At 40.0% G+C, this 21,934-nt stretch overlaps 2 protein-coding genes across 4 annotated transcripts in view; one reads left to right on the top strand and one right to left on the bottom strand.

Annotated features, from left to right (window-relative positions):
* Nucleotides 1–12,180, top strand: part of LOC132856262 (protein inscuteable homolog) — a 34,650-nt gene extending 22,470 nt beyond the window's left edge. Inside the window, exons 6-13 of the mRNA XM_060885778.1 lie at nucleotides 5,213–5,326; nucleotides 5,443–5,568; nucleotides 10,011–10,182; nucleotides 10,299–10,477; nucleotides 10,608–10,674; nucleotides 10,925–11,080; nucleotides 11,209–11,285; nucleotides 11,460–12,180. Coding sequence (XP_060741761.1) covers nucleotides 5,213–5,326; nucleotides 5,443–5,568; nucleotides 10,011–10,182; nucleotides 10,299–10,477; nucleotides 10,608–10,674; nucleotides 10,925–11,080; nucleotides 11,209–11,285; nucleotides 11,460–11,588 — 1,020 coding nt within the window. The 3' untranslated portion in view covers nucleotides 11,589–12,180. The remainder of the gene's footprint in view (nucleotides 1–5,212; nucleotides 5,327–5,442; nucleotides 5,569–10,010; nucleotides 10,183–10,298; nucleotides 10,478–10,607; nucleotides 10,675–10,924; nucleotides 11,081–11,208; nucleotides 11,286–11,459) is intronic.
* Nucleotides 12,181–12,369: 189 nt separating this feature from the next.
* On the bottom strand, nucleotides 12,370–20,326 carry zgc:113516 (uncharacterized protein LOC541449 homolog). Of its 3 annotated transcripts, none has more exons than XM_060885779.1 (8): nucleotides 20,109–20,326; nucleotides 18,270–18,526; nucleotides 17,495–17,635; nucleotides 16,885–17,027; nucleotides 13,288–13,371; nucleotides 13,051–13,211; nucleotides 12,811–12,884; nucleotides 12,370–12,580 (listed from the first exon to the last, which is right to left on the bottom strand). In XM_060885779.1, the coding sequence occupies exons 1-8, from the start codon at nucleotides 20,247–20,249 to the stop codon at nucleotides 12,511–12,513; spliced, it is 1,071 nt and encodes a 356-aa protein (XP_060741762.1). In that variant the 5' UTR covers nucleotides 20,250–20,326; the 3' UTR covers nucleotides 12,370–12,510. The 3 variants fall into 3 exon arrangements, with proteins under 3 accessions (XP_060741762.1, XP_060741763.1, XP_060741764.1); XM_060885780.1 differs by having other exon boundaries at nucleotides 13,051–13,197; nucleotides 13,289–13,371; XM_060885781.1 differs by lacking the exon at nucleotides 17,495–17,635.
* Between the last annotated feature and the right edge of the window lie 1,608 nt (nucleotides 20,327–21,934).

The following is a 21,934-nucleotide window of genomic DNA, read 5'->3' as shown; positions in this document are numbered from 1 at the left end:
TATGGTCTAATTTTATGCTAATAAGGTCACTAAAACAAATTTTCTAAATATTTATGTTTTTTTGTTTAGCTCAGGAAACAGAAACAGTCTCTATATTGTGAACCTTGACAACTCAATGCCGCTAGCAGAAGGTCAGATTAGCCTGCTTGTCTGCTCCCTGGCCCTGGCTCTGGATTGTCACTGATTAACTCGGCCTGTTCTTAAACTATGTCCTATGCTGCAAGAAATGAGAGCAGCACCTTCCCATGTGGGATGGACACTGTCCCGTCCTGACAGGCCAGCCTTGCCCTCAAATGTGCTCCATTTATCTATGAAGCCCACATTGTTTTCAGAGCACCACCTGGACATCCAGCAGTTCAGCGACCATAACGTGCTGTAAGCTACATCGCCACGCCGCATTGGGATGAGGCCAGAGCGTACTACAGCATCGGACATCGCCTTCACTAATTTACACACCTCTACAATATTACTCTTAGTAATCTCTGACTGATGAAGGCGTATATCTTTAGCTCCTACGTGGAAAACCTTCGAGTACCTATGCTTGCCTAAGACCCTAAGATTATCTGCTATGTCTGGCACACTGGCTCCTGGAATACACCTAACCAGTGCTACTGGAGCCCCTAAAGGCTGAGCTAATTTCACATGCCTTAAGATTGAGTCTCCTATAACCAGAGCTCTTTCAGGTTTCTCAGCAGGTGCTTCACTGAGGAGAGCAAACCTGTTAGACATGTGAAGCGGAGAGGTGTGGTGCTCCCGTAGGCAAGCCTTAGCGTTAGATTTGGCTTTGGGACTTTGACGCAGAGTCGCCATCCATCCGCCCCACTATGATCTAATGCCGGAGTTGTAGGGTTACTAACTCAACCCAAGGCATCCAGATTTTCCCCTACAGAAACTACACTAGTATCATTATCCATCTCTAGGGTCTGGATGCGCACCTCTTCAGCTGAGATCTTCTCCATCAGAGAGCTAACTAACATACACTTATCACAAGTAAAATTAATGCTAATGATGGAGGAAGAATTACTAAACATGCTGCAGCTCACACACTATGTAACAGTTTCTTTCCACAAGCCATCAGACTCCTTAATAACTGAAGTGTACTGAGCACAACACACACACACAACTGTATGAACTGCACAGACCTACACCAAATACACACACTTCCAATATACATCCATCAATCTGTTTACATGCTGTTTTTGCATACTTTTTTCCCTTTGCACATGCTGTCTCACATTTCAGTCATTTGCTGTTTTGCACAATACTTTACAATATCAGGGACCTGCTGCTTTAACACTGTGTTCATTCTAGTATTTTTGTACATGCAATATTGTTTGAACATACAGTATTTACACTGTCACTGCTGTTTCTGTTTGTCTTTTGTGTATTGTCTTCTTTTGTTTTGTCTTGTAATTTGTTGTCTGCACTGTCTTTTGTCCTGCACTGTCTTTTGTCCTGCACTGTCTTGTCTGTCTTGTTTGTCTTGTCCTGCACTGTTTGCACCAGGTTGCACAGTTGCACTTTTTGTGGCCAGGACTAACTTACTAAGTCCTTATAGCTCTGTCTTTGTTTTTATGTGGCACCTTGGTCCTGGAGAAATGTGACTTGGAGCTTCTTGACTTGACTTGGACAATCTGAAAGTTTGCCATACTGAATGATTACGTACCTTTGACTTGGATCAGATCGGCAAATATTAAAAAGATCCGAAAGAGTGTTTCCTCCGCTAGCTGTTTGAAAACAGGACACAAACAAGTATCTCCCGGAAGAAAACGAATAAAATTAACTGCGATGGAAAAATAAAAAATTTTAAAACTAAGGCGACAACGTAAAATATAGTTCTAAAAAGAGAAAATAAAAAAGAGTATAATTTCAACGCCGAGATAAGCACGAAAACTTGCGGCAAACAATTCAAGCACACTCTCAAACAGTGATGATTTGAATTTTGTTATATTCTATAGCATTGTTGAACTTACAGTGTTGGTCTTTGCTTAGTTGTTCTCTTAGCTGATGAATAAGGAGGAGTTTCAGTCTCCCTTAAGGTGTGAATTGTGAATTTAAATTGAAGGTTCTGGTTGTAAGTATCTCTCTAACACATTGTAAATAAGTGTCTAGTACTATTTAAATATATTTTACCACACCACATCTTAAATCTCACTCTTGGTTGACTGCAGATATGTGCTTTAAACCCATCTCTGTTCTCAACTCTTACTGTCGCAGATGCTCTTGCCTACAGAGCAGAGGTCACCATCTCAGTAACCTCATCTACCCTCCTCTGTTGTGTAAGTCGCAAACAGCGGTGGTAGGTGGGCTCTGGAATTGCCAGTCTGCTGTAAATAAAGCTGATTTTTATCTCTGCTTTAACTTCCCATTACTCCTTTGATTTTCTTGCACTAACAGAGACCTGGATATCCCCACAGAACACTGCTACACCAGCTGCTCCATCCTCTGCCTATGCTTTCTCTTGTTCACCATGAGAAACAGGCAGGGGTGGTGATACAGGTTTACTGTTGTCAAGGAGATGGTGTTTTTTTCACCTCTCCTCTTGTCTCATTTAACCATCTCCTCTTTTGAATTCCATGCCATTTCAGTCACCTCTCTGATCAACCTTGTTATCATTGTTATCTACCACCCTCCTGGTCCCCTAGGTGACTTCTTGGAAGAAATGGACACATTGCTTAGTGCTTAGTCTTCCCTCCTGACTCTTCTCGACTCATTCATCCTGACACTCAACAGCTACATCAAAGGAGGCAATGTCCTGGACCTGGTTTTCACCCGTCCTTCCCCAGCTACAGACACGACTGCTACCCCACTACACGTCTCCCTACCTAAAACTACCTCTCACCCCCTCGCTCTTACCCGCCGCAACCTTTACTCTGTCTCCCCTTCTTCTGTAGCTTCTGGCACTCTTTCTTCCCTTCCTGATCCTGAGTCCTTTTCCTCACTGCCCTTGGACTCGGCCACAGACACTTCCCTCTCCTCTCTTTCCTCAACTATGGACTTTCTCTGCCCTCTGTCCACTAAACCCAAGAAGACTTCTTGTTCTGCTCCTTGGCTTTCAGATGTGCTGCACAACAATAGAAGAGAGCGAAGATCATCTGAGAGAAAGTGGAAGAAATCACAACTTGATGCAGATCTTGACTCTTACCATACATTCCTGGCCTCTTCAGATGTGACTTCTGCCAAGACTTCCTTCTACAAGGAAAAGCTCAAAGCTTCAGCACAAGACCCTCAGAAGCTCCACAACATCCACCTGCTTCATCCTCCCTGACTGCAGAAGACTTTGCTTCTTTCTACCATGAGAAGATTGAGGAAATCTGCAGGACCTTCACTTCTGCCCCAACTGCACACATCTCACAGTCTGGATGTAGCAGCCGAAGAGATTTTACAACTCATCCAGTCCTGCAATCCTACCACCTACCCATTGGATCCACTCCCTTCCACTATACTCCAGACCATCTCGCAAGACCTTCTGCCCTTCTTCACCAGATCATCAATAGATCCATAACATCTGGCCAGGTATGAACTACTTTCAAGTGAACAAGGGTTATTCCCATCCTGACGAAACCTGCTCTGGATCCATCAGACATCAGTAACTACAGACCGGTATCACTTCTCTCTTTTCTTGAAAAAATTCTTGAACACATTGTCTATAATCTCTCGGTTTATCTCTCACAGACAAGTTCGCAATCATGTTCCTAATGTGACTCGCTCATGTCGGTTTCTTCTCTACAACATTAGAAGGATTCGGCCATTTTTGTCCACACAGGCTGCTCAGGTACTTGTTCAGTCTCTTGTCATTTCTAGACTGGATTACTGTAACACACTGCTGGCAGGTCTACATATGAACACAATCCGTCCTCTGCTAATGATCCAAAATGCAGCTGCACGGCTTGTTTTAAACCTGCCAAAGTTCTCCACACCACCTCACTGCTGCGATCCCTCCACTGGCTTCCTGTAGCTGAACGCATCAGATTCAAAACACTGATGCTGGACTACAAAGCCAAAACCAGACCATCTCCCTCTTACCCCAAAGCCCTCATCACTCCTCACACTGCACCTCACACCCTCAGATCTACAGCACTGCTCAACTGGTCCCACCATCTCTCAGGGTAAGAGGTAAGTTTACTACAAGACTCTTCTCTGTACTGCACCGAGGTGGTGGAATGAACTTCCCCTAGAGGTCCGAACAGCTGAGTCACTGGATGTCTTCAAACAGGAACTTATTCAGGAAACACTTCAACTAGAACTTCCTTCCTTGTTTGTTGCATATATGTTTATATTCATTCATTCATTCATTCATTCATTCATTTTCTACCGCTTATCCGAACTACCTCGGGTCACGGGGAGCCTGTGCCTATCTCAGGCGTCATCGGGCATCAAGGCAGGATACACCCTGGACGGAGTGCCAACCCATCACAGGGCACACACACACACACTCTCTCATTCACTCATGCAATGTGACCCAGAGTTAATGTATCCAATAACAGAGACTGGATAAGGGCGTCTGCCAAATGCTGTAAATGTAAATGTTGTTGCACATTTTTTTAATGCCATAAACTTAAAATTATTTACTTTTCAACAATGTCCACACATCTCTGCACTGCTATAGCCTTTATATTTATTCACTGTACACATGTTTACATATATATTAAATGCTGTACATATACTACATATTTATCTGCACTTGTCTATTTGCACAATTGCTGCTCTTTGCATTTCTGGTAGATGCCAAACTGCAATTCGTTGCTGTGTACCTGTACTATGCAGTGACAATAAAGTTCCATCCATCCATCCATCCATCCATCCATCCATCCATCCATCCATCTATCTATCTATCTATCTATCTATCAAACACAGTTCTGGAGTCAATGAGTGCCATGAGGTCAGGGTTTATAAAAATAGGTCTAATAACTACTATTTTAAAAGGATTTAGATACACAGTCAATGCTGAGGGAAGAAATAATATTGTAATAGAGCTTTAATTTGTTGTATTTATGTGCAGATGATGGATTTAGAAACAAATTAAATTAATTTTGAAAAGGAAATTAGTGAAATTATCTTGTTTAATAATGTAATGCTTCTATTATTATATCATTTATTCAATGTATGTTTATATGATTATCTGTATATTTGTTATGACACTGTGTGTGTGTGTGTGTGTGTGTGTGTGTGTGTGTGTGTGTGTGTGTGTGTGTGTGTTTCCTGTGTGCAGGTCCTGATCAGGCAGGTTGAGGAGTCAGATGATATTTTCCTGATGGAAAATGCGATCAGTAACCTGCTGTCGCTCACTCAGGATGGACCTCAGCTCTGCAGCATCATCGCCAAAGTAAGAAAAACATGCAACATTCATACTGCACTTTATATCCATCTAATTCTCTAAACATAAACCTATAGTGTGTGTGGTGTGTGTGTGTGTGTGTGTGTGTGTGTGTGTGTGTACAGGAAGGTGCAGTCATAGCTCTGTTGAAGATCTGTAGGCAGGACTGTTTCAGCTCTTTATACGCTCCTGCACTCAGGACTGTCGCCTCCATCTGCTGTGTGGAGGAAGGAATCAACCAACTGGAGAAAGTACAAACCACACACACACGCACACACACACACACACACGCACACACATGCAGGCACATGCACACATACGCACGCACACACATGCACACACACAAGCACACAGACATACAAACACACACACATGGTGGTTAAGGTGTTGGTCTACTAATCGGAATGTTGTGAGTTTGAATCCCAGGTCCAACAAGCTGCCACTGCTGGGCCCCTAAACAAAACCCTCAATTACTCAGTTGTATAAAAATGTAAGTTTCTTTGGATGTCTGCTAAATGTAGTAAATGTAAACACACATAAAATATAAAGCTTCAGGCATCCAACTCAGACTTTTTCAGTAGTGTAAAGTTAAGGAGCTGGCAGCCATCAGAAACGTATAAATAAATAAATAAATAAATAAATAAATAAATAAATAAATAAATTTAAACTCTGAGCTTTCCCCACAGGAGGATGTGACAGTAAGAGAGCAGAAAGCTTGAAAAACACACCTGTTGAAGAAGAGAAGCTCATACCAGAGGCTGCGTTATAGGTTTTATAGAAATCTCTTACATATATTTGTTCTTTGCCTTTTTTAAGATGTAAAATTCCAAATGTAAATTTGTTAAATAAATAAATAAATAAATAAATAAATAAATAAATACATTTTCCATCCAGAAGGTGTTAATTATCTCTACCTTGCTTTATACCACAAATATTATTATTTAATATTTCATTTTGGATTTTTGTTACATCTTTATTAAAATAAATCTATAAGTATAAAATAAATAAATAAATAAATAAATAAATAAATAAAGCACAGTGCACATGCTCATAATTAATGTACATCAAATTAATAAAATAAAATATTTTAATTACTTAATCATCATCATCCTCAGGTATTTATTCCCTTCTCTCTATTTTTAGTTTCTAATAAATCAGACACTAATATAAAATCAGTAACATCATTGATCAGTGTGTATTAAGATGTTATCACCTGATTAACACAAAGTTTGGAGTGGACGTGTAACTGCTGTGCAGTCTTTGTAAATTTTGATCAGATGGTTTTGCACTGCATCAAGTCGATAAAGTTACACCGACTTCATTTAAAAAAAAGTTATACAACAGCGCCCCCATGTGGTCAAAATAAAAATGTGAGGCAGGAAATACGGAGGCAGGAGTATAAACTTATGTCCTTTATTCAGTAACATGCAGAAACAACTTCTCACTCCGACCAGGACAACAAACACTACACACACTCCCTGTGTAGTGACTCCTTGTGAATTGAGACCATCTATTGGTACCAAATACCTGGTTCTCACCTGATTAATGCAGGCTGTCATGTGTCACACATTGAGAGTGACAGTCCCTCATGTCGGTCTTTTGTCACGCTCCCACTACACATTGTATTTCTCACGCAGAAAAACTTTTTGACTATTTATCATATATTTAATAAGCCACAGCCAATGAAATAAAAACATTCATTAGAGAGGGTATTTTCGATGGTCAGTTTGAACAAAAGCTCAACACGAAACAGTTTGTCTCTGGACGGGACATTGTCCTCAATCATGTCCCTAAAAATGTCTGGGCTTGTGGTGTTGGGTATGTCACGCTTGCCTGTCTTTATAACTTGAAAGCCCTGTCAATGAGTTGGCACACAGCCTGGCCAATTCCCAGTGTGATGGTATAAGACAGAGGACCAGTCCTTTTCTGAACCGTCCCTGGAATCCAATTAGGCAATGAAGGTATACATCTGATCACCAACACTCAAATGTCTCTCCTTAGCACGCCGGTCATGATACCAGTTCTGCTTCAGTTGTTTGTCTTGCACTTGACTTTTGATATCAGGATGAATGACATCTAAGGTAGACCTTAGTTTCCGTCCTTATAACAGTTCTGCTGGTGATTTTCCTGTAGTAGATTGAGGTGTAATTCGATAGCTAATCAGCACTCTAGCTACTCGGGCTTCCATGGAATCTCCAGTGATCTTTCTCATCATATGTTTGAATATATCACATAATATATCATTTTCGTCCAGCACAGCCCCAACCCCATACGGGGAAGTGTCACATGCCAAGATGAGAGGTTTGAAGGGATCATAATGCATTAATATCTCAGATGACTGAAGAAGCATTTTTGACTTTGCAAATGCTTCTACCTGCTCACTGCCCCACCTCCACTTTGTCTCTTGTCTCAACAACTTGTGCCATGGTGCCAGCACCGTAGACAGACTGGGCAAAAACTTATGATAATAGTTCAACAAGCCTAGATTAAGCCTTCAGTTCACTCACCGACTGTGGAGCAGGAGCTTCTTAAATCACTTGTATTTTCTCTGCGACTGCCTGTACCCCTGAGGCATTGATGCGGTGGCCTTTAGCCTCCTCAGAACTTCCTCCAAGTTCTTCAAATGATCCTCATCATTGGCCCCTGTAACCAATATCTCATCCAAGTACACTGCCACGTGTTGCATGTTTTGGAAAATTCCTTCCATAGTACGTTGGAAAATGGCTGGACTGGAAGCCACACCAAATGGAGGTCTACAGTATGTATACAACCTCTTGTGTGTTACTTATGACATATTTCTTGGCATTTTCATCCAGCACAATTTGCTGATATGCATGGCTCATATCCAACTCGGAAAATTTCTGACGTCCAGCTAACTGGGCGAACAATTCTTCCACTTTTGGAATGGGATATTGTTCCACACTGGATGCTCTGTTTACTGTGAGTTTATAATCCCCAGAAATCCGAATGGAGCCATCAGGTTTCTTAACAGGCACTATAGGTGCTGCCACTCTGCAAACTGCACCGGCTCAATTATTTTCTCCTCCACCAGTCTTTGGAAATCAGCCTCCACTTAAGGTTTGATGGCAAAAGGGATTCGCCTTGGCTTATAGAATCATGGTTGGGCCTCAGGCATAAATTTTGGCTGTGGTGCCTTTTAATTGCCCCAGCTCTTCTTTAAACACCACTGCATGTCTATCGAACACAACTTCAGTGCTGGCTCCACTATTACTTGATTTACCAGCTGTGGCAAGAGCCCGAAATTTTTCGGCCATCCTTCACCCAACAAGTTAGGCTCTTCTCCATCTACCACAAATATCATCACTTCTTTCATACTTTTTGTATTTCCACTGTTGCTGTGACTTGTCCCAACACTTCCATCTTTTCCCCTGTATATGTCTTCAGTTTCAAACTGCAGGGTCTACATTCTGTTATGCTTTTTTGTTTCCACAACCTAGCATATTGCTTTCTGCTGACGATGGTGACTCCACACCATCAGTTAACTTCAAATTCCACTTCCATTCCATTGACATTCACTTTCTATGTTATAGGATCCACTTTAGGTTGGACTTGGGATACACAGTATATTGTGTTATTATCACTGGGGTCCTCCCTCTCGTTATTTTCCTCCTCTCTAACCAGATAAGTCCTCCTACCTTTCTCTTTTCTTTCTCCTTTCTGACCTTTGAACATAGACTTTTGATATGCCCCAGCAGCCTGTTTTGCCATGCATACTCGCTTTATATGACCACGCTTTCCACACTAGTGGCAGTGTTCATAGCTTCCTCTGGAGCATGTTGCACCTATAATCACACCCCGGCTTTTTGTTGCCCCATTTTCTCAGCTACATACACCTTATACACTGATCTTGGTCCTTTAAATGCCTTAAATTTTGTCCTTCCTCCTCCATTAACAATCCATGCAAAGCTCTCACAGTCTTTTCAACTCCACCACAAAATAAGCCACAATCTCACCATCTTTCCACATGTGTGAATTAAAATTAAACCTTTGCATGATTTCACTTGGCTTAGGATTGTAATGACTTTTTAAAGCCATCACAAGCTCGTCATAAGTTTTGTGGGACAGAGCAAAAGCTTTTTAATAAACTATATGCAGATCCCTGAAACTCCACTCAACAGCACTGCCTTCTTTTAATAAGCGTCCTCAATTCCATTAGCCTGTTAAAAATACTCCAGCATCTGTTTACCTCAAGAACATCATTACCAGCCAACCAACCTGGTCCTCAAACAGGAGACCCTTTTAATCCTTGTCGCCAATTATGTAATATCTTGTGAGGCAGGAAATATGGAGGCAGGAGTATAAACTTATGTCCTTTATTCCCTAACATGCAGAAACAACTTCTCACTCTGACCAGGACAACAACCACTACACACACTCCCTGTGTGGTGACTACTTGTGAACTGAGACCCTCTAGTGGTCATAATACCAAGTGAATTAATAATCAGCGTTGATCACTATAAAAACAGCCAAAAGGAAGTACACCTTCCTTCAGTTTTATTTATTAAGGTCTAAATAACAGTTGTGTAGCCCTCAGCAAAGTCTATAAACACACAAATAAACTCAGGTGACAGCAAAAAAAAAATCACAACATACAGAGACCTGGTGAACATCAAAGTGCAATGAAATACCAAAGAACCCTTTTTTGAGTGTGTGTGTATATGTGTGTGTGTAGGTGGATGGTGTATTGTGTCTTGCTGATATTCTGACTGATGAAGGGTGTACAGAAGCAGCTCGAGCTGAAGCAGCTGCTGTTGTGGCTCAGATCACATCTCCACATCACTCCAACACACACCATCTGTCCAGCTTCATTGAGAGCATGCAGGACATCGTCTCCGCCCTCATCAGTGAGCATGAATAGCATTATTACTCATCACATGATTATTCTTATTACTGACCTTATTACTGTGTGTGCGTGTGCGTGTGTGTGTGTGTGTACGTGTGTGTGTGTGTGCACATGCAGAGCTGTGTGAGACTGCATCATGTGGTGAAGTGTTCCTCTTAGCCTCAGCTGCACTGGCGAACATCACTTTCTTTGACAGTTTGGCTTGTGAGATCCTGCTGCAGCTGAATGCAGTGCACATCCTCCTCCAGGCCTGCAGGGACCGCCAGCGAGTCGACACACCTTACTCTAAAGACCAGGTCAGAGATCTCTCTTAGACTCCACCCTCTGTAAGGATGAATGTGTGTAAAATAAATGCATCACAAAGTGCTTTGTGTGTCTGGAGTTTTATTATAGCTACAATTTAGTTTGTTGTCTTGGTCTCTGCAGGTTGTAACAATTTTGGCCAATTTGTCTGTTTTGGAGCAAACAGCATCGGAGGTCTTACAGGAGGATGGTACGGAAAAATAAAGAAATTCACAGTAAATTAAAATGTAATCTCTTTAAATCAAGAAAAAAACCCTTTATTTATTTAAGTGTTCTGTTTATTTATATAATATTCATAAATGATTTACTAATAAATTTAAATGTGTGTAGAACATGTTTTTCTCTGTGAATGTGTGTGTGTGTGTGTATATGTTTGTGTCTTTGTGTATATGTTTGTGTCTTTGTATATATGTTTGTTTGTGTGTGTTTGTGTACTGAAGGATTGGAGCGTCTGCTTGTGCTGCTAGGAGAGAAACCGACCTCCTCCAGTCCATCAGAGGGCGCTGCATGTGAGCGAGTGCAGCAGAAAGCTGCAGTAACACTTGCACGGTTAAGCCGAGATCAAGATGTCGCTCAGGCTGCGATCGAGCTGCGAGGTACAGCGATTAAAAGCAGAATAAAACGATTACTTGCACACTGAAGGAGAAATGAGCAGACTGAGTATACAGGACTGTGGGACGATAAGAACACTGGACTGTACTAACTGTATTTCATCTTTTTAAAGCTGTGCCACGTCTCATCGAGCTGTGTCGATCTCCAGCTGAGAGAAACAGCAGTGACTCTGTTCTGGTGGCCTGTCTGGTAGGAGGACTCTCTGTGTGTGTGTGTGTGTGTGTGTGTGTGTGTGTGTGTGTGTGTGTGTGTGTGTGTAATTAATATTATCAATACTGCAACCATTTACTTTTACATAAGCTGTTGGCAATGTGTGTGTGTGTGTGTGTGTGTGTGTGTGTGTGTGTGTGTGTGCTCAACTAGGCTGCTCTAAGGCGATTGGCTGCTGGATGTTCTGACATTATTGACCCAGTGGATCATCAGCAGCTCATTAAACCACGACTCGTCGACTCTTTCCTGCTCTGTTCCAACATGGAGGAGAGTTTTGTCTAAAGCTGCTTCCAGCTTGCACACACACACACACACACACACAATGCTGGTTTAGGTTAAACTGTTAAGTACAGTAGCTACAGTGCTAATGCTGTGTTTATTTCTCTGACTATCTACAGCCAGAAAACGAACAGAACCACAGAACACTAGATCATGAAGCAACAGTCCAACTAGAATTGAACCAAAAGGACACAAAACAGAATCGAACCAGAAGTTTTCTAGAAAAAAAAACAAGAAACAGAATTTGTAACAGAAAATAAATCAACCCAAAACAAGAACTGGGCAAGATGAATGAGTGAAATGTGAACTGAAATGGAACTGAAATGTTCCAGTGCTAGAACCCAGTCTTCCTCTTGCTAGAACCCTGTGATCTGAGACTAGAAACCAGTAAATGGGATTTTTACTATTGAGTTTCTAATTAATTAAGTTTAATTGAATTTAATTAAGAAAATACTTTTTTTTACACACAATTTGTAACATGTCTAACATTAATAAATGTTCATAAAGTTGATATATTAAAGAGATTTTAGAGAAATAATTTTTTTTGTTGAATTATCACAAACATTGCATTGTAAATTGTATTTAAAGAAAATGTTTCATGTTGCATCGGGTTGTGTAGAGGGGGCGTGGCCAAGCACAGGTATGTAAACAGAGGGCGTGGCCAGGACGTACACATATATATGGTGTAAATGACAATAAAAGCTTCTTGACTTGACACTAACAGTCAGTAGGTTAAACACTAAACAGGTGAGAAATGAGAACACAATCAGGGAAGAATAACAAGAAAGGGGCAAAAACAATCTACTGCTTAGTAAATACACAGTGTGTAAAATCAATAATGAATGTAAAATTGTTACTTTGCCATTTTATTTAATTTATTTCTGTCATTTATTTTGACTCAGAAGAAATGATAAAAATTCAGTTATTAAGGAAGTGGCATTCCTAAATACTCCTCCTTTTTCTTAAAGTAGTAGCTGAACCGAGCAGCAGCGTATCTGAAACAAGAACACACACACACACACACACACACACACACACACACAGCACTGTTAATATAGTTAAAAGTTACTTAAACTTAAAAGTAAATTAGTTATGAGTTCCTGTAAAGTGTTAGTGACCATGAGTGAGAAGACATGATGAAAAATGGTAGAGACAGATTGAGTTCGAGATAAACTGGAGTTTACACTGGAAAACAATCTGGAATATAAACTGGAATATAACTCACTTTAAGAAATCAAAGTTGATTGTGGAGTATTTGGCCTGTAAAAGAGCCCACAGACCCCATGACAGGTGAGATGCCTGGACGGACACACACACACACACACACACACACACACACACACACACACACACACACACACACACAGCAGAAGAAATATAAAGATGAACAGCTTATTGAACTAACTGTCAGTCTCTCATTATTATTATTGTTGTTGTTGTTGTTGTTGCTGTTGTCATCCCTCACCAGTGAGAATTTGCAGACTTGAACATAAAGAGTGTTCACTTCTCTCTGAGTGATTTGGGAGTCGACTCGGTTGTTGATTTGAACACTCTGCAGGTAAACTGTTAGCCAGTCGTACTGCAGATCGCGGGTGGGGTAAAGACTGTAATCCACATTATTTACACCTGAAAACAATAAAACACATTCATCTGGATTTACAGCCAGAACATTTCACATTTCTGTGTGTGTATAAAAACCCACCTGCAAACTCATTAAAGTGGTTTCCGATGTCATACGCCTGGTAATTAAAGTCAGCATATTCATAGTCGATGAATTTAACCTCACCTGTGACCAGAAAAACACAACTCAGTGTTTTATATAGAAATGTAAAGATGTATTTTAGTAGAGGAATGAAGTGAGCTGTGTTCTGTAAGATCATACTCTCTTCACTGCTTCTGTTACCAGAGCTGTGATGTGATTTCTTTCAGTTTTGATTCAGAAGTGTTTTCTTATCTTATAGGAACATTTCAGCAAATGAATTTCATTTATCAGTAAATTCTGTGCACATCAGCTGTCAGTGTGGTTCACAGCATACAGTGTATACCTGACTATATACAGCTGTAGAACGTACATTACTTATAATCCCACTCTTAGTGTTTATAATGACTTATAATCCCACTCTTAGTGTTTATAATGACTTATAATCCCACTCTTAGTGTTTATAATGATTTATAATCCCACTCTGTGTTCATAATGACTTAGAATCCCACTCTCAAGTGTCACCCAGATTTCCTCCACATATTTCACAGGGGTTTTTCACCACATCACCACTAGTATTAATTTAAATTTTAAACTTTATCATTTTTATATTTTTGTAAAGCTGCATGGAGACAATATACATTGTTAAAAGCATTATACAAATAAAACTGGACTAAACTAAAATTTAATTGGTTGTCAGCATGCAGTGTGATTTCTGTTCTAACCCCATTTCAACCCTGTCTTCTCATTGGTTTTGTCCTATTGTCTTTACATCTGTGTTTATTCTTTGAACAGTTTATGTTTGTTGTGTTACAATATTTTTGTTCTTCTATCTACCTTGGGAATTCGGCTCAGCCAAAGTTGGTGCCGTTTATATTCCACCTCAGGTGGACACCAACACTGCAGTATGGGACTTACGTGACACACTAACGCTACACCAAACACAGCATTGGGATGCTGCGCTCATTGTGGTGGGAAACTTTAACAGTGCCAACCTCAAGCGCGCACTACCGAACCTTCAGCAGCACATCACCTGCCCTACCAGGGGCAAAAGTACACTGGACCACTGCTACACACCATTCAAAAACAGCTACAAGGCACAATTACGTCCACCCTTTGGGAAATCGGACCAGTAGAGATTTAAATTTACCTCCTTTTGGTTATTTTTTTTTTTTTATCCCAAATTGCATTTCTTATGTTTGAATACCGGACAGATGCAAAAAGCATTTCACTGCATGTCTGTACCCTGTGTGTGTGTGTGTGTGTGTGTGTGTGTGTGTGTGACAAATAAAGTGTGATTTGATTTGACACACACATGCACAATAAACTGTATGGACTGCAGTGACACCCAATATACATCCATGTCTACAGCACCACCATATTAAACTATTAACACACTGTTTTTGCTCTTTACACATTCTGTCTTACATTTCAGTCGATTACTGTTTTACACAATTCTTTACAACACCTCATATAACTGCTGCTATAATACTAATGTGTTCATTCCTGTATTTCTGCACACGCAATACAGGGAGTGCAGAATTATTAGGCAAATGAGTATTTTGACCACATCATCCTCTTTATGCATGTTGTCTTACTCCAAGCTGTATAGGCTCGAAAGCCTACAACCAATTAAGCATATTAGGTGATGTGCATCTCTGTAATGAGAAGGGGTGTGGTCTAATGACATCTACACCCTATATCAGGTGTGCATAATTATTAGGCAACTTCCTTTCCTTTGGCAAAATGGGTCAAAAGAAGGACTTGACAGGCTCCGAAAAGTCAAAAATAGTGAGATATCTTGCAGAGGGATGCAGCACTCTTAAAATTGCCAAGCTTCTGAAGCGTGATCATCGAACAATCAAGCGTTTCATTCAAAATAGTCAACAGGGTCGCAAGAAGCGTGTGGAAAAACCAAGGCGCAAAATAACTGCCCATGAACTGAGAAAAGTCAAGCGTGCAGCTGCCAAGATGCCACTTGCCACCAGTTTTGCCATATTTCAGAGCTGCAACATCACTGGAGTGCCCAAAAGCACAAGGTGTGCAATACTCAGAGACATGGCCAAGGTAAGAAAGGCTGAAAAACGACCACCACTGAACAAGACACACAAGCTGAAACGTCAAGACTGGGCCAAGAAATATCTGAAGACTGATTTTTCTAAGGTTTTATGGACTGATGAAATGAGAGTGAGTCTTGATGGGCCAGATGGATGGGCTCGTGGCTGGATCGGTAAAGGGCAGAGAGCTCCAGTCCGACTGAGACGCCAGCAAGGTGGAGGTGGAGTACTGGTTTGGGCTGGTATCATCAAAGATGAGCTTGTGGGGCCTTTTCGGGTTGAGGATGGGGTCAAGCTCAACTCCCAGTCCTACTGCCAGTTTCTGGAAGACACCTTCTTCAAGCAGTGGTACAGGAAGAAGTCTGCATCCTTCAAGAAAAACATGATTTTCATGCAGGACAATGCTCCATCACACGCGTCCAAGTACTCCACAGCGTGGCTGGCAAGAAAGGGTCTAAAAGAAGAAAAACTAATGACATGGCCTCCTTGTTCACCTGATCTGAACCCCATAGAGAACCTGTGGTCCATCATCAAATGTGAGATTTACAAGGAGGGAAAACAGTACACCTCTCTGAAGAGTGTCTGGGAGGCTGTGGTTGCTGCTGCACGCAATGTTGACGGTGAACAGATCAAAACACTGACAGAATCCATGGATGGCAGGCTTTTGAGTGTCCTTGCAAAGAAAGGTGGCTATATTGGTCACTGATTTGTTTTTGTTTTGTTTTTGAATGTCAGAAATGTATATTAGTGAATGTTGAGATGTAATATTGGTTTCACTGGTGAAAATAAATAATTGAAATGGGTATATATTTGTTTTTTGTTAAGTTGCCTAATAATTATGCACAGTAATAGTAACCTGCACACACAGATATCCTCCTAAAATAGCTAAAACTACAAACAAACTAAAAACTACTTCCAAAAATATTCAGCTTTGCTATTAATGAGTTTTTTGGGTTCATTGAGAACATGGTTGTTGTTCAATAATAAAATTAATCCTCAAAAATACAACTTCCCTAATAATTCTGCACTCCCTGTATTGACTGAACAATATTGTGTATTGTCTTCTGTGTATTGTCTTATATTTTTTGTCCTGCACTGTCTTTTGTCCTGCACTGTCTTTTGTCCTGCACTGTCTTTTGTCCTGCACTGTCTTTTGTCCCGCACTGGCTTTTGTTCTTTTGTCCTGCACTGTCTTTTGTCCTGCACTGTCTTTTGTCCTGCACTGGCTTTTGTCCCGCACTGGCTTTTGTTCTTTTGTCCTGCACTGTCTTTTGTCTTTTGTCTCACACTGTGTACACCAGGTTGCACAGATGCACTTTATGTGTCTAGGGCTAATTTACTTCAGTCCTTATCTCTGTGTTGTTCTGTGTAGCTCCCTGGTCCTGGTCCTGGAGGAACGTTGTCTCATGTCATTGTGTACTGTGTCACATACTGTATATATGGTGTAAATGACAATAAAAGCTTTTTGATTGACTTGAGAATTTACACCAGTTTGATGTTGATGCCTGTATTTTGAGCACTACACGAGAAGAGGACATTTCACCTTCATCTGAGTTGTAGATGATGTTTTTGGTCAGCAGGTCATTGTGGCACAGCACTGTTGGAGATTCCACCCTGTTTAAATGACTCTTCAGCTCCTCCATCTCAGTGATTAACACATCCAGGCTGGGAATGTTCAACTGTGAACTGAACATCATCAAGATGAGAATCGTTAGATTACTGAGGATGTGAAAGTGTGTGTTTCACTTAGAGACCATGGAGATGACTCTGGACTGCAGCTGATAAGATCAGTTTCTCTCTCAAATCTTTAACTTTGATCAATTGATAAATTCAAGAATACAGACTTCGTTATTTCTAGAATAACACAACTGGCCCTTTTGTGTATATAGTACAGTTCTAGAAGAGTAATTATTTATAATCCCACTGTCAGTGTTTCTAATGATTTATCATCCCACTCTCTGGTGTCACCCAGATGAAGCTGAGGTTCAGTCTGTTTCCTCTAAAGATTTCTTCCTCATATCATCTCAAATTTCTCTAAGTTAAAGGCTCAAATTCACTAAATACAAGATTGTAGGATTGTCCTTTTATGTAAATATATCAAAGATGGATATACAGAGATATTCAATCTGAATGCAGATGATTTGTTTTCATACTCGTGTTGTAGCAAATCATCTTTTTCACATTTCTGTAATAATTTGAAGTAATTCTCCAACTTTGACCACAGCACAGGTTCCACAGACGAGTTAGACTTCGGCTTTATCGAGTGGACTTTTCCCATTTCTAATGCAACCAGTCTGAAACATTAACACCAGATAAAATACATGTTAGAGGAAAAAAAAATAATTTACAATAACAAAGCATAAGTTTACACACCCCTAAACTAATACTCTGTTGAAATCGTGTTTGATTTAGGGGAAATGTGGCTGTGTTCAGACTGAACCAATCATGAACCAATCGCATTCAATATCATGTTTTCACGTAATTATCAAACAGTTATCATCCATGGCGTTATTCTGATAAACCCCAAATAAATATTATCTGATTCTGCAGGATTTCCTTAAAATCTTGTTGGTTTCAACAGACTGTTAAAATCTAAGATTTTATAAAGCATGCATGGAAGGTATTGATCGGGTTAAAAGAAATTAAATGTACCTGCACAAATGACATAGTTATGCATTAATCTACTCGATTGTGTGGTATAAACTAAGTCGTGTGTATAAAAGTTGTGTGTTCACAAGAACAATTTCAACAAGAACAAATCGTGCACTTCATGGACCTGAATGATGCATTCAAGACGGATCTAACAAATATCTTGTAAAATAAAACATTTTATTGGGATTGCTTTTTCAATAATTTAATAATTCACTGTATTGTAAATATAGTCACACATACACAAACACACACAAACACACACAATCACACACTAACCTGTAGACAGAAGGCTGTCGGAGCAGAATGTCATCCAAAGCTGTGCCCTTCAGGAACTCATAGCAGATGCCGTTGTGGAAGCTGCAGTAAAGTTTTGGCCCACAGCTATAAGAGTGCAACAGCTTCAGGGTCTCCATCTCTTTTTTACGATCAACAAAAAGCTCAGTCATTCGTCCGTACACTCGCACCAACACCACAGATGAGTCTGAGCTCACTGAACAGCCCAGCAGCTGATTAGTAATGCCCTCTGTAAACACCTGTTCACACACAATCACACACAATCACAATCAATCACACACCATTACACACCATCACACACCATAACAAACAATCTATCACAACAACACACACAATCACTCATCATCAGTACAATCACACACCATCACACACTATCACACACCATCACACACCATCACACACCATCACACACAATCACAATCACACACAATTACACCCCATCACACACTATCACACACAATCACACACACAATCACAAACACAATTACACCCCATCACACACTATCACACACAATCACACACCATCACACACCATCACACACTATCACACACAATCACACACTATCACACACAATCACAATCACACACACAATTACACCCCATCACACACTATCACACACAATCACACACCATCACACACCATCACACACTATCACACACAATCACACACTATCACACACAATCACACACACAATTACACCCCATCACACACTATCACACACAATCACACACAATCACACACCATCACACACTATCACACACAATCACACACAATTACACCCCATCACACACTATCACACACAATCACAATCACACACAATCAATCACAATCACACCCCATCACACACTATCACACACATTCACACACAATCAATCACTATCACACACTATCACACCCCATCACACACTATCACACACTATCACACACAATCACAATCACACACAATTACACCCCATCACACACTATCACACACAATCACTATCACACACAATCACTATCACACACTATCACACCCCATCACACACTATCACACACTATCACAATCACACACAATTACACCCCATCACACACTATCACACACTATTACACACAATCACACACAATCACACACCATCACACACTATCACACACAATCACACACTTGACTCTTATACCTCACTAGTCCTTCCTGTTTCTGGGTGCACTACAGTAAGAATAAAAGCCCCGTTTCCCTGCCCTATGAAGTTTCTGCCCCAGACATAAAAGTGCCATGAGTCTTTTCAAATAAATCTAGAAATCACAAGTAAACACATTAATGTAAGGATTTTGAAAGACATATAAACTCAACCAATCTTACAAGATTTTAAAATACAGTGAACATCAATTAGTGCCCAAAAACACACTTTTCCACAATATTTTACATTCCTTCACATTTGTAAAAGAATGTCGTAAGATAATTTGTAAGATAATGTTTATCTTAGCCCTAATATAGTGGTGTCACAACTCTAGCTAGCTTTAGAAGAACAGGATACATCACAAGCAGGATAAGTTGCAGGGTTTATCCAAGATGAGTAATATTAAAAAAGGTCTGCAAATTATTTTTAATACTACTTACTATACTATAACAACAATCTTACAAAATATTGCAAAATATTTTAATACAAGTTCCTATTCAGGTCACTTAAAGCTTTTGATTTTATTTACCTTTTGGATTCATTGATGGGATTCATTCTATTATATGTGTTATAAATAATTAAGCAGCAGCTAGTTACACTAACTGTGTTGATAACTGTATTGTTCAGAACAATTATACTCTCAACTGTACTATATTGCTAGCTGACCTTTAGTTTGATATCCTCAGCTCTCCACTGTGGTCTCAGGGTTTTGAGCAGCTCTATGACCCCAGCTTGAGGCGAAAGCTCGTCTAAACATACATCGAGGTGCAAAGGTTCATCCGTTTGGTCATTCAAGAGAAGATCCATGCCTCCTTGTGATCAGTAGGAAAAATTGGAAAGTGTTTTGAGATCCTCAATGAGATTCTCAGGTGGACTTCAGTTGGACTGGTACAGGGGATATCTGTCAAAGTGCAACGTCCGTTTGGGCATCTTGAGACTTGTTTGTATAAGTTATATATTAACTCTGAGTTGAGAAAAAGTAAAACTTATAAATTAGCTGCCAGTTAAAAATGTACAGTTACTGTATATGGTAAACAAGAACAAAGAAAACAACAACAAAAATAAATAAAAAATAACCCTAACCATTGGCGTGTAAACGTGTCAAATGTGCAATTTACTGCTTCACTTCAAAATCTGTCTGTAAATTAATACATTTATATTATTAATATATTATTCACAAGTATTACCACATGCACACACACAAACACACACACACATGTTACTACAGTTATTAAGTTACTCATAATTAATGTACATTTTATTTTTCGGATTATTTTGCAATTGCTATGACAGTTTTTTCAACACATTTAACAAGTTTCCTAAACTCTTAACGCACCAACACACCTAAAACACACAATTGGCAAAACGGTTAATTTCATGCTCATAATCACACATTGTAAACTAAACCCCAAAACTAATTTTTAAAATACAATAATAAACTAACACAATACACTTGTGTGTCTAACAAAACACTAACACGTTCTCTTCCAACACGAACATTTAGTCAATCATAACACAATGACAAAAAAACACTATCATCAGCTGAAATGACAGAAACTGCATTATTTTATGTGTCAGTTCTGCCCTTATACAATAGACAGTATATTGTATTGATCATTGTGTTTTGTTTTGTTGGGTTTAGTAAATGCATGCATTTTGTTTCTTTTGCTGCAGAAATTCAATACAAAAAAACGAATGACCGTCTCAGAGTAGCTTTATAAAATGTACGGTTTATGTAAAAAAAAATACAGACACAGAATTACTGCAGTAAAAACTTTATTTGCAAAAGGACATTACTGCAAGATTAAACAAATATAAAAAGCACCGGAATTATAATAAAAAAACAAAGTGATCTTCTAATCTGCCCGGTCTTCTGCATTTGGCCACATGTTCTCATCCACATCACACCTGATATCTTCTCTGGCAAGGCATCGTGGGAAGAATCTTTTGGCATGCCTTATCCTCCCCTGGCAGTGTTCAGCTGTGATGTCTTGACATGCAGCATCCATTGCATCCAGGAGGGACATTTGGTCATGTGGATGATGGTCAAAAACCTTCCATCTCCAGGCTGAGAAAAACTCCTCAATGGGGTTGAGGAAAGGGGAGTAAGGGGCAAGGAAATGGGACAACTTCCTTGGATGGGCGTCAAACCAGGCTGTGACTGCACAGGAATAGTGGAATTGCATAACCTTACCTGGACGTATTGGTGACGGAGTTCTTTGACGCGCTCACTGTTCCTTTCTAAAGGAACTTTGTATAGTTGTTTCATTCGGACTCTGTGTTTAGCTAGAGTCTGAGAAATGGATGTTATGCTGATTGCTGCAATGTTCCCAAAGACAAGGTTGTCCTCTACAACTCTGGACTGAATGTCCTTCAGTTTTATTTCATTGTCAGCAATCACCATGTTGACAATAGCAAGTTCCTGTTCTTCATTCAAGAGCTTTCCTCTGCCCCCTGAGGGAGGTAGACGTTGAATCCTTAGAGGGACAAAA

Source organism: Tachysurus vachellii, chromosome 13 (assembly GCF_030014155.1).
Source record: "Tachysurus vachellii isolate PV-2020 chromosome 13, HZAU_Pvac_v1, whole genome shotgun sequence".
Classification (NCBI taxonomy): domain Eukaryota; kingdom Metazoa; phylum Chordata; class Actinopteri; order Siluriformes; family Bagridae; genus Tachysurus; species Tachysurus vachellii.
The sequence above is the reverse complement of the archived record's forward strand: the minus strand, read 5'-3'. Positions and strand labels throughout refer to the sequence as shown.